This window comes from Anabrus simplex, chromosome 2 (genome assembly GCF_040414725.1).
Source record: "Anabrus simplex isolate iqAnaSimp1 chromosome 2, ASM4041472v1, whole genome shotgun sequence".
NCBI classification, from domain to species: domain Eukaryota; kingdom Metazoa; phylum Arthropoda; class Insecta; order Orthoptera; family Tettigoniidae; genus Anabrus; species Anabrus simplex.
The window spans coordinates 47,054,697-47,068,346 of record NC_090266.1 but is presented as its reverse complement, the minus strand read 5'-3'; the positions used below and the strand labels follow the sequence as shown (position 1 = coordinate 47,068,346).

General features: G+C 38.0%; 1 protein-coding gene across 5 annotated transcripts in view; it reads right to left on the bottom strand.

The window, feature by feature from the left end:
- Nucleotides 1–13,650, bottom strand: part of rtet (major facilitator superfamily domain-containing protein rtet) — a 294,106-nt gene that overhangs the window by 256,623 nt on the left and 23,833 nt on the right. For 2 of the 5 annotated variants that reach the window (XM_067140241.2, XM_068226066.1), the window contains exon 2: nucleotides 4,174–4,570. In XM_067140241.2, the coding sequence (XP_066996342.2) occupies nucleotides 4,174–4,567 (394 nt within the window). In that variant the 5' untranslated portion in view covers nucleotides 4,568–4,570. Of the gene's footprint in view, nucleotides 1–4,173; nucleotides 4,571–5,630; nucleotides 5,700–7,067; nucleotides 7,155–12,622; nucleotides 12,682–13,650 lie in introns of those variants that run through there. The other 3 variants (XM_067140242.2, XM_067140243.2, XM_068226067.1) reach the window with 3 other exon arrangements.

Here is a 13,650-nt window from a genome sequence, read left to right as displayed (position 1 = left end):
AGAGTCTAGTGTCAGACCTAAGACGAAACGCTGGTTAATAGAGCAAACGCCGGAAAAGCCATCCATCTAATTTTTGATATGCTCTATTGGTGGAAAAGAATCTAATTCCCTCCATGGGAACTTAGAATTTCCATTTTGTACAACTCCTTCAGAGTAAATAGAAGCAGTCATTTAGGAATCCTCTGTTTTGCTTTTGACTGTGGGTCACGGCTTGTTTTAAAATCTTTTCTGCCAGGAAGCTGCCATATATAATAAGATATCACTGCAGTAGAAGTTCTGCATCAGTATCTACGTATCTTCTGACAATTTTTGTGCTCCGTCATGGAAGAAACTTTTTTTTTTGCTAGTTGTTTTACGTCGCACCGACACAGATAGGTCTTACGGCGACGATGGGACAGGAAAGGGCTAGGAGTGGGAAGGAAGCGGCCGTGGCCTTAGTTAAGGTACAGCTCCAGCATTTGCCTGGTGTGAAAATGGGAAACCACGGAAAACCATTTTCAGGGCTGCCGACAGTGGGGTTCGAACCTACTATCTCCCGAATACTGGACACTGGCCGCACTTAGGCGACTGCAGCTATCGAGCTCGGTCATGGAAGAAACATTCATTTCTTATGTCAGGGAATAATTTCTGAACAACATTATGTCTCATGGACTTGATAGAAGGGCCTCTTCTTCTCATTTGACTGCACACTGTAATGACCTTGGACATCTGTAAGGTGAAACAGATTGTGATTAATTTTTCTGCAGCCTCCTTTCTTCTTTACTACTACTACTACTAACATTTAAAAATTAATACAATATAAACAAAGTTATTATTTGTGTTACTGTTCTAACTATTATATACTCTTTTTTTCCCATTCCCTCTTTCACTCTTCTTGAAAATTAGATAAACATCCATTTTTCGTGACTAACGTAACTTAAGTAAGTGGTACATTCAATAGCTCCACATGAACTATAGCTGCTGGATAATTAATTAAAATATGCTTTTATAATGTCACTGATATTACTAAACTAAGTACAAATTATAAATCATTTTGAATTCTTAACCTTACCTTTCCACAGTAACAAATGACACAAATACTAAACAATTTTTTGTTCCTTTGATAGTGCATTTCATCAGCATCTAGCACAAAAAAAGCTGCATTAAACAAATTAGTTCTGCCAAATTAAGAATATTCAAACCTTTAGGTTTAAATTGATATATAACATGCTTTCAATGCAGAAATATTAAAAGTAAACTTAAGTGCTGCAAAATGATGGAATGACCCATGTCTTCTCCTAGGATAGTAGTACAATACGTGAAATAAAGTCAAGGTGTAAAATAGCTAACGCAGTGAGCTTGCAGTTCTAACCAATGTTATTCTGTAAGAAAGAAGTAAGCTCTCAGGCAAAATTATCTTTACATCGGTCTTTTCAGACCAACTTCGCTGAACAGGAGCAAAAACTGGATGACTCTGCGCATCTTATTTATAAATTGGCAGTAAGACATGACAGTACTGAGAATGACTGCTGGTAATAGCAGATAGGAACAATGGTAGGAGGGTAAACAGAACGAGGAGATCTAAGTTAGGAATAACCTCTATGAATAAAACAGAGTATAAACTGATTTTGATGGTGGGGCCACGTGAGATAAATCAAGTAAGTTGGCAGGTTTGATTCCAGCTCAGTCCAGTGGGATTTGAAGGTGCTCAAATATGTCAGCCTCGTACCAGTAGATTTATCGGGACATAAAAGAACTCCAGTGAGACTAAATTCTGGCACATCGGTGTCTTCAAAAACCATGAAAGTAGTTAGTGTGACGTAAAACCAACAACAATATAATAATAATAATAATAAAAATTATTATTATTAATAATTAATAATTTTATGACCCATTACATCACAACCACCTACCTAACACCATGTATGACCACCTTTCGTCTACTGAAACAGGATCACTCTGCGAGGCATCGATACGAGGTGGAGAACGGTATCCTGGGAAATCTGGTAGCACAAGTGCAGCATCAGGTATTCCACTTGGCATACTCTGCTGGAAGGTGGTGATGTAGCATGAACCTGCTTTTCCAAGTCTAACCACAAATGTTTGATGGGGTTCACATCAGTGATTTTGGGGGCTGGAGCATTAAAACAAATTCACTATCATATTCCTCGAACCAGTCCTTCACAATCTTGGCAGTGTGGCATGGCACCATGTCCTAATGGAAGTGGTCGTTGCCATCAGAGAACACTGTAGACTTGAACAGGTGGAAGTTCAGATACTGTATAGCTGGTTGAGATTTGTGTACCGGAACAATGGGCCCCAGTGTGTCCCGTGAAAACATCGCCCAGATCACCACACCGTTTACACCTGCCTGTCTCGGATTGACCATACAACCACACGCCATAAGCTCCGATGGAAATTGGCCTACATGTGATCAGCCATGAAGGTGATGAACCACGAACCGGATTCATCAGCCAGGCAACCGTTTTACCAATCATGCACATCCCGTGGCAATTATTTTCTACCCTCCTCATACAATGCTTTTGGTGGAGTGCAGTCAGCACTGGGGTACAAATGTGTCATTGATTTCACAGTTCCAGGTACAGCAGTCTTTGATGAACCATGTGCTGGGAAACATTGGCCTAGTCACTACGGTTACACTGGGCTCTGTGGTCACTCCGAATAATGCGCCACAACCAGCCCTGGCTTCCAGCATCAATGAGCCGCAGTAAATATACAACTGGATGATACATAATTGTTTTTCCATCGTTGCACTAATTTTGAAACATACACAACAGCAGCAGGTGAGCAGCCGACAAGCCATACTGTTTCAGAGATGCTGATACCAAAGCGCCGTGCCTAAATAATTTGCCCTCTATCAAACTCAAAAGTCAGCCAGTTTTTCCATTCTGATGCCACAGACTTGTTAAAGAAAGAAGGTAGCGTGCGATAAAACAAATAGTATCAAACGAAGTGATATAATATAGTATGGATAAAAATAATAATAATAACAACAAATGATTAAACCATGGAAACGCGCAGTAAGTAGGAGCTAGGCCAAGAGGAAAACCAAAAATTAACAATATGGATAGAATATATTTAACAATCAAACATAGTAACAAGATAAATAAATCGAAGACAAATTTTAACAAGTGATGAAAGATAAATATGTAAAACTTGAGAAAATTAGAAAAGTGTGCCACATTTACAAATAGAATTTCCGAAATGCATGTAAGAAAAGCCTATTGGACAAATACAAGCATACAATGAATACATACAGAAACTGAATAAGAAAAGTGGGAGCAAAACCTGAAAGAAAAGAAATACGAAAAGAAAAGGGAAGTGGAATAAGGATCAGAACGGGGAAAGGATTTTCTTCACCGGATACAACTATATTACGAGAACAGAATTTACAAATAGCATACGTCTTAGAAGACAACTGAAGTGATTACAAATAATTTTATATTGTCTGTAGCGCAGTTCGTGTAGACTGCAGTTTTTCATATGAGCTTTTAAAATACAAAGTATTAAGTCGGCAGAAGAAACGTTCAGCAGGCAGATGGCCCAGATGAAAAATTAATGTCCAAATAATGATAAATCTTGCTCACCAAATTGTTTGAAGATATACAGTCCAGATGGAATTGACATAGTACAAAGTAGCACGGTTATGTTGGTGCTCCACCACTCTGAGACGAAAGCAGACTCAAATTGTGGAGCAGCGGAGTGGGAAATATACAGTGGTGTAGAAAAATCTAGAAAGGTGAGGAGGCTACAAGCCAGCAAGTTGGAGAAGCATATCATCACGTGTCCAAGGTAAGCATGCAGCGCACAGACAACGGAGAAAACGAAGCGTAGAGAGGATGACGTCAGTCACGTGATGAATGGCGCAGCCAGAGCACAGGTAAGCGGAGTAGTGGAATGCTTGATGTGGCGACAAGATCGAAGAGAACAGCAACATACAAGGTAGGGAATGCACGTAAATTCGGCGATCGTAACAGACTCTACTTGTATATACCATGCTACCAGCATGTCATATGTTACTCTCCCTGCTCCAGGTGCAATAAATGTTCCCGTATAGGGTTTGGTCATAATGCAATGGCCCAACACTGTAGGTATACATGTATCTAAATATGTACAAAAAGAATACAACAAGAAAAGCAAGACATTAAAACAAGTTTTTGTTGTAGAACTTACCGCCAAATAAAACGGAGCTTGACTCGTCAGGTGCTCCCACAACCTGCTGAAACCATTTAATTTGGTTCAGACACCATGTATAAAGACCATTCATGGAATCATTCTTCCGGTAGAAGTCAAGTAAACTGGGGAATAAGGGCAGTATCATTGTAAAACCTAGAAGATCCAGTACCAATGAAACTATCACAATATAAGTAAGTTTCCTGCCTTGTACAATAGGCTCAGGAAGCACTCTCTCTTCAACATTTTCAGGATGCACTCTCTCATCATTTTCAGGATGCACACTCTGCTCAACATTTTCATCATGTTCCCTCCCAAGTATGTTTGGAGCTGACTGTGATACATGTGGCTGGGCCCCAGGCTGTCTCCATTGTAATTTTGAGCTTTGAATCATGACCTGGAAGCAGATCAATATTTTAATTGGTCACATAACCAACAGCAAATTCAGTGAATAAATATTAAGGCAAAGCATCTGTGGAATTCAGAAATCCAAGAGATTTCATATCAGGAAGCTGAAATTTTGATCACATGTGTATTCTAAACACAAACACCAGCATACAATTTTTTAGAATTATAAGATTAGCCCTTTCAAAGTTATCAACAATTTCATTTTCATAATTACAATTCATTAAAATTGCTCCACATGATGCAAATTGTTATTTTTTCAAAATATAATTTTTTTCTTTTTTTGCTAGGGGCTTTATGTCACACTGACACAGATAGGTCTTATGGCGAAGATGGGATAGGTAAGGCCTAGGAGTAGGAAAGAAGCGGCCATGGACTTAAGTAAGGTACAGCCCCAGCAGTTGCCTGGTGTGAAAATGGGAAACCACGGAAAACCATATTCAGGGCTGCCGATAGTGGGATTCGAACCTACTATCTCCCGGATGTAAGCTCACAGCCGCGTGCCTCTACGTGCACGGCCAACTCGCCCGGTAATTTAAACTTTTATAGTATGTTCTAACTTACTGTAATGGGTCAAAAGATTCGTATATGCTATTTGAAATTGAACAAGTAGATGACCCAGAAAGTTTTGAAAAAATAATTCACTTTTTCCTTAAAATATAGTGCAGAAACAAAATTCAATTCAAAGTATATTAAAAAATCTATCAAGATTTAAATAAAAAGCATTTGTTAAAAATGAAGCCATGTTTTCCAGTGTTGACTTAGTTAAATGTAACAAAGGCTTTTCAGTCTGTCAAACACACAGAAAATACAATATAAATTAAAACACTATAAACATATCTGTAAAACACACACTAACATACAAAGAATGACATGTTTCGTTCTACAAGAACATCCTCAGATTCTATCAAATCACTTAAAAATAAGCTTATATATGTACAGTATTGTTTACGTAGCGTAAACTTGTCAATGATAGAGAGATTAGTGATAATATGAAACAGTGATGACAAAAAATAAAATATATACAATTATTAATATAATGAAAAACTTACGTACTTATCTAGACTGCCGATGTTAAGTCTGTTGTCACCAAACACTATTTCAGGACTGTGGTCATGGAAAGTTTGTGGTGAGCCACGCTACGCGAGGAGAGGGCAAGACAGGAAGGGGCCTTGTAGATCGATGTGGATCTCTCCTATTGGATGATTAAATCGAGTAAACTACAGAGTGGAGAGGGGAGGGAGATGTAGGGCGGAGCGGCTGGAGCGCTGTGGAACTTTCCATCAACATTGGAGGGGGGAAAGATGTTATTGACCTATTTCATGTTAATTGTACCTGTATGTAATATGGATGAATGCAAATTAATATTTTTTATTTATTTTTTAGGTGAATAAAGTAAGGAACGGTATTATTATTATTATTATTATTATTACTATTGTTATGAAAAAAAGCAATTTACCTTCCGTCAACAATGGAGAGGGGAGAGATGTTATTGACCTTTTCCATGTGTATGTACCTTTATGTAATATGGATGAATGCAAATTAATAATTTTTTAGGTGAATAAAGTAAGGGACGTTATTATTATTATTATGAAAAAAGCAATTTACCTTCCATCAACATTGGAGAGGGGAGAGATGTTATTGATCTTTTCCATGTAAAATGTACCTTTATGTAATATGGATGAATGCAAATAAATAATTTTTTAGGTGAATAAAGTAAGGGACGCTATTATTATTATTACGATAGAAGCAATTTAATGAGTAGGCGTTGTCAGATATTATGTGAGTAGAGCGAATAGGCGGGAATTATTTAAATGTGTATGCTCATTCAGGTTATTGGCATTAGCATTTTTTGCGACGTAAATTTCTATTGCTTCTTTTATATTCAAAGATTTACTTTTATTTTCGAACTGTAAAATTTTTAGATCAGTGTTGATGTCTGTGAAATGGTGTGAACAGTCGTAGATGTGCACCCCGAAGGCTGAATGCCGATTATATCTGATCGCGTTTTTGTGTTCTTTGTATCTTGTACGGAAATTACGTTTTGTTTGACCTATGTATGAGGCGTTGCAGTTAGGTTCTTGGCACTTGAGTTCAAACACTCCTGACTTTGAGAAAGGGTCCTTTTCATTTACGTTGCACCTGCTGAAGTGTCTCTGTCTCTCACAAAACAAGAAAAAGAAAGCCTCACCATCAAAAATCCTAAACTCCCCACACTAAGAGCCCTGCCCAAAATACACAAAGAGCTGTGTCCCATTAGACCAATAGCAAATTTTAAAGATGCGCCAAGTTACAATTTAAGCAAACAACTGAACATCATTCTAAAAGAGAAAATTTCACTTAAAGGAGACAGATCAATTAAAAACAGCCTAGTATCCTTTGACATTACTAACATGTACACCAACATACCAATAGACGAATCCATTAAAATTATCGAAAAACTTCTTAAAGAAAACACCTCTCTACAAGAAACCAAAGAAATTATTAACCTTCTTAGAACAACACTACACCAAAATTGCTTTGCACTTAACGACAAAATCTATTGCCAAACAGAAGGGGTAGCCATGGGCTCACCGTTATCAGGTATAATAGCAAACATTTTTCTGAATAACTTTGAAAACATCTTCTTAATGGGCCAGCTTTCAAAAGGAATCTTACATTGGAGCAGATTTGTGGATGACGTCATATGCATATATGATAATGACGTCACTAATGCAGACCAGTTATTAAACACTTTAAATTCTTTACACAAATCCATCAGCTTCACAATGGAGCCAGAAAATAACAAGAAAATAAACTATTTAGACATCACAATCAACAGGAATAATGACAACCTATCTTACAAAGTATACAGAAAGCCCACTCAGACGTCGCACACAATTGACAACAACTCGAACCACCCATACACACACAAAATAGCAGGACTGAATACAATGATACATAGAGCTATTTCCATACCAATGAGCACAACAAATTTCAATGAAGAGATGCAAATCATTAAACAAACCGCAAAAGAAAACAACCATCCTCCAGGCACAGTGGATAAACTATTAAATAAACATATGAAAAGTCGCCGGGAAAGCACCACACAAGACAAAGAAAACTACGAGGTTCTCAACTATGTTAACAATAACACATACAAAGTAGCTAACATTTACAAGAAACAAGGTTTAAAAGTAGCTTTTCGAACGAATAACACACTACAGAGACACTTCAGCAGGTGTAACCTAAACGAAAAGGACACTTTCTCAAAGTCAGGAGTGTATGAACTCAAGTGCCAAGAACCTAACTGCAACGCCAGATACATAGGTCAAACAAAACGTAATTTCCATACAAGATACAAAGAACACAAAAACGCGATCAGATATAATCGGCATTCTGCCTTCGGAGAGCACATCTACGACTGTTCACACCATTTCACAGACATCAACACTGATCTAAAAATTTTACACTTCGAAAATAAAAGTAAATCTTTGAATATGAAAGAAGCAATAGAAATTTACGTCGCAAAAAATGCTAATGCCAATAACCTGAATGAGCATACACATTTAAATAATTCCCCCCTATTCGCTCAACTCACATAATATCTGACAACACCTACTCATTAAACTGCTTCTATCGTAATAATAATAATAATAATACATACATACATACATTATCATTATAGACTGTTATGATTTTCAGCGTTCAGTCTGAAAGCCTCTGAGAATTTACTAAACGTCGCCACAATCCTCGATTTGCAACTAGTGTTGTGGCCTCATTTAGTTCTATACCTCTTATCCTTAAATCGTTAGAAACCGAGTCTAACCATCGTCGTCTTGGTCTCCCTCTACTTCTCTTACCCTCCATTACAGAGTCCATTATTCTTCTAGGTAACCTATCCTCCATTCGTCTCACATGACCCCACCACCGAAGCCGGTTTATACGCACAGCTTCATCCATCGACTTCATTCCTAAATTAGCCTTTATCTCCTCATTTTGAGTACACTCCTGCCATTGTTCCCACCTGTTTGCACCAGCAATCATTCTTGCTACTTTCAAGTCTGTTACTTCTAACTTATGAATAAGATATCCTGAGTCCACCCGGCTTTCGCTCCCGTAAAGCAAAGTTGGTCTGAAAACAGGCCGATGTAAAGATAGTTTCGTCTGGGAGCTGACTTCCTTCTTACAGAATACTGCTGATCGCAACTGCGACCTCACTGCATTAGCTTTACTACACCTTGATTCAATCTCACTTACTATATTACCATCCTGGGAGAACACAAAACCTAAATACTTGAAATTATCGACCTGTTCTAGCTTTGTATCACCAATCTGACATTCAATTCTGTTGAATTTCTTACCTACTGATATCAATTTAGTCTTCGAGAGGCTAATTTTCATACCATACTCAGTGCACCTATTTTCAAGTTCCAAGATATTAGACTGCAGGCTTTCGGCACAGTCTGCCATTAAGACCAAGTCGTCAGCATAGGCCAAACTGCTTACTACATTTCCACATAACTGAATCCCTCCCTGCCATTTTATACCTTTCAGCAGATGATCCATGTAAACTATGAACAGCAAAGGTGAAAGATTACAGCCTTGTCTAACTCGTGTAAGTACCCTGAACCAAGAACTCATTCTACCATCAATTCTCACTGAAGCCCAACTGTCAACATAAATGCCTTTGATTGATTTTAATAATCTACCTTTAATTCCATAGTCCCCCAGTATGGCGAACATCTTTTCCCTCGGTACCCTGTCATATGCTTTCTCTAGATCTACGAAACATAAACACAACTGCCTATTCCTCTCGTAGCATTTTTCAATTACCTGGCACATACTGAAAATCTGATCCTGACAGCCTCTCTGTGGTCTGAAACCGCACTGGTTTTCATCCAACTTCCTCTCAACGACTGATTGCACCCTCCCTCCCAAGATGCCAGTGAATACTTTGCCTGGTATACTAATCAATGAGATACCTCGATAGTTGTTGCAATCCTTCCTGTTTCCTTGCTTGTAGATAGGTGCAATTACTGCTTTTGTCCAATCTGAGGGTACCTTACCAACACTCCACGCTAATTTTACTAATCTATGAAGCCATTTCATCCCTGCCTTCCCACTATACTTCACCATTTCATGTCTAATTTCATCTATTCCTGCTGCCTTATGCCAATGGAGTTTATTTACTATCCTTTCCACTTCCTCAAGCATAATTTCACCAACATCATTTTCCTCCTCCACATGAGCATGGCTGTTTGCAACACCACCAGGATGATTTCCTTTTACATTGAGAAGATGTTCAAAATATTCCCTCCACCTCTCCAGTGATTCCCTGGGGTCTATTATGAGTTCACCTGAATTACTCAAAACACTGTTCATTTCCTTTTTCCCTCCCTTCCTAAGATTCTTTATTACTGTCCAGAAAGGTTTCCCTGCTGCTTGACCTAGCCTTTCCAGGTTGTTACCAAAATCTTCCCATGACTTCTTTTTGGATTCAACAATTATTTGTTTCGCTGTTTCTTTCATCTACATACAACTCCCTATCTGCCTCGGCCCTTGTTTGGAGCCATTTCTTATAAGCCTTCTTTTTACGTTTACAAGCTGCTCTCACTTCATCATTCCACCAAGATGTTTGCCTTTTCCCATCTTTACACACAGTTGTTCCTAGGCATTCCCTTGCTGTTTCTACTACAGCATCCCTGTATGCCACCCATTCACTTTCTATATCGTGAACCTGCTTACTGTCTACTGTTCGAAACTTCTCACTAATCATATCCATGTATTTCTGTCTAATTTCCTCGTCCTGGAGATTTTCTACCCTTATTCGTCTGCAGACAGATTTCACTTTCTCTACCCTAGGCCTAGAGATACTTAGTTCACTACAGATCAGATAGTAGTCTGTATCATCGAAAAATCCCCGAAAAACTCTTACATTCCTAACAGATTTCCTGAATTCGAAGTCTGTTAAGATATAGTCTATTATGGATCTGGTACCCCTAGCCTCCCATGTGTAGCGGTGAATAGCCTTTTGCTTGAAGAATGTTTTCGTAACAGCTAAACCCATACTAGCACAGAAGTCCAGCAAACACTTCCCATTCCCATTAGCTTCCATATCTTCCCCACATTTACCAATCACCCTTTCGTATCCTTCAGTTCTATTCCCAACTCTCGCATTGAAATCGCCCATTAGCACTATTCTATCCTTGCTGTTGACCCTGACCACGATGTCACTCAATGCTTCATAAAACTTGTCAACTTCATCCTCATCTGCACCCTCACATGGTGAATACACGGACAGAATTCTTGTCTTAATTCCTCCCACTGACAAATCTACCCACATCATTCGCTCATTTACGTGCCTAACAGAAACTATGTTGCGTGCAATGGTATTCCTGATAAAGAGCCCTACCCCAGACTCTGCCCTTCCCTTTCTAACACCCGTCAAGTACACCTTATAATCTCCTATCTCTTCCTCATTATCTCCCCTTACCCGAATATCACTTACTCCTAGCACATCCAGATGCATCCTCTTTGCTGACTCAGCCAGTTTTACCTTCTTTCTTCCATAAGCCCCATTAATATTGATAGCTCCCCATCGAATTCCACTTCCTTCGCCAAGTTGTTTCCAAGGAGTCCCTCGCCTGTCAAATGGGAGTGGGACTCCGATACTCCCATAGGTCCGAGGCTTGCTCAAAGTGTTCTGAGCTGGGTAAATTCATGAAGCAGGGAAGCAGGATGCTGCCCTACTTGCACAGTCCAAGTGAGGAATTCTCCTCTAACGGGTTATGGACCACCGGTGAATTGTATAGTCCTAGCCGCCTGAGCACAAAGAGGGCCACGACTCAGAATATGTCCGAGATGCCCACTCCCATTCCATAGCAACTGGTATCCCGACTCTCAGGACCATTTACTAGGCCACTCAGCCGTTGCCCATGGTTCACGAACTAGGACATGACTACAGTAACCCACAAACATGAACCATAATATAATAATAATAATAATAATAATAATAATAATAATAATAATAATAATAATAATAATAATCATCATCATAATAATAATAATAATAATAATAATAATAATAATAATAATGTCCCTTACTTTATTCACCTAAAAAATTATTAATTTGCATTCATCCATATTACATAAAGGTACATACACATGGAATAGGTCAATAACATCTCTCCCCTCTCCAATGTTGACAGAAGGTAAATTGCTTTTTTCATAACAATAGTAATAATAATAATAATAATAATAATACCGTTCCTTACTTTATTCACCTAAAAAATAAATTAAAAAATATTAATTTGCATTCATCCATATTACATACAGGTACAATTAACATGAAATAGGTCAATAACATCTTTCCCCCCTCCAATGTTGATGGAAAGTTCCACAGCGCTCCAGCCGCTCCGCCCTACATCTCCCTCCCCTCTCCACTCTGTAGTCTACTCGATTTAATCATCCAACAGGAGAGATCCACATCGATCTACAAAGCCCCTCCCTGTCTTGCCCTCCCCTCTCCACGCGCAGCGTGGCTCACCACAAACTCTCCATGACCACAGTCCTGAGACAGTGTTTGGTGACAACAGACTTAACATCGGCAGTCTAGATAAATACGCAAGTTTTTCATTATATTAATAATTGTATATATTTTATTTTTTGTCATCACTGTTTCATATTATCACTAATCTCTCTATCATTGACAAGTTTACGCTGCGTAAACAATACTGTACATATATAAGCTTATTTTTAAGTGATTTGATAGAATCTGAGGATGTTCTTGTAGAACGAAACATGTCATTCTTTGTATGTTAGTGTGTGTTTTACAGATATGTTTATAGTGTTTTAATTTATATTGTATTTTCTGTGTGTTTGACAGACTGAAAAGCCTTTGTAACATTTAACTAAGTCAACACTGAAAAACATGGCTTCATTTTTAACAAATTATTTGGCCAGTCAGGCAAATTACGAAGCCAAAAAGCTCAAATCACTTAAAATTAAAATCATGAACATTGAACATAGAACATAGAATTAGAGCTCGTTCCTAAGTACATACCCATAAAAGCTAAACCCACAACAACTTCGGCTAAAATATCAACATCTCAATCACAGTTACTATGGATCAGAAAAGAAATCAAATTCGCGTACATAAAGAAACAGCAAATCAATAAACAAATTCTACGCATCCATTTAAACCTAAGCAACTTCTGGCACCGCACACAATGGACATCCTATTCCAACCTTTTACACAATTACATTAAAAAGGAAGCAATCCAAAAACAGAAGGTTATTGACAATAAAATACGTAACATAATGATTAAACAGAAAAGTCCAGAAAACGCTAAGCACAACAAACTTGGGAATTTTCACCCTAGATTAATTAACAGATCAGACACTACCTTTTCAAAGAATGAAATAGATCTGCTAGAGAAAGGTCTCAAATTCAACTGCCAGGAACATCATAACGAAAACAACATAAAACAGCTCATCACTGACGTAGAAATTGCCTGCGACAAAATACCCTCTCCACAAAGAGAAATAATAAAAAACGTAGCCACCAACGAAGCCCTAAAAATAATCGCACATGAAAATTCCACTAAGCAACCGAATTACGCAACTCAATACTCGGCATTGAAAAAGGTTAAGAACAAAATTAAAAACGACAACCTTATCATCACGAAAGCGGATAAAGGTAACACAACAGTCATAATGAAGAAAGATGAATACATAGAAAAAACAATAGAATTTATCAACAACAACGGTATTCAAGAATTGCAACGCGACCCTACAAATAAATTTCAAAACCAAATAAAGCAAGCTATCAAGGAAACAGACTTAATTTTCACAAAACAAGAAAAAGAAAGCCTCACCATCAAAAATCCTGAACTCCCCACACTAAGAGCCCTGCCCAAAATACACAAAGAGCTGTGTCCCATTAGACCAATAGTAAATTTTAAAGATGCGCCAAATTACAATTTAAGCAAACAACTGAACATCATTCTAAAAGAGAAAATTTCACTTAAAGGAGACAGATCAATTAAAAACAGCCTAGAACTAATTAAAGAATTAAATAAACTTAAAAAA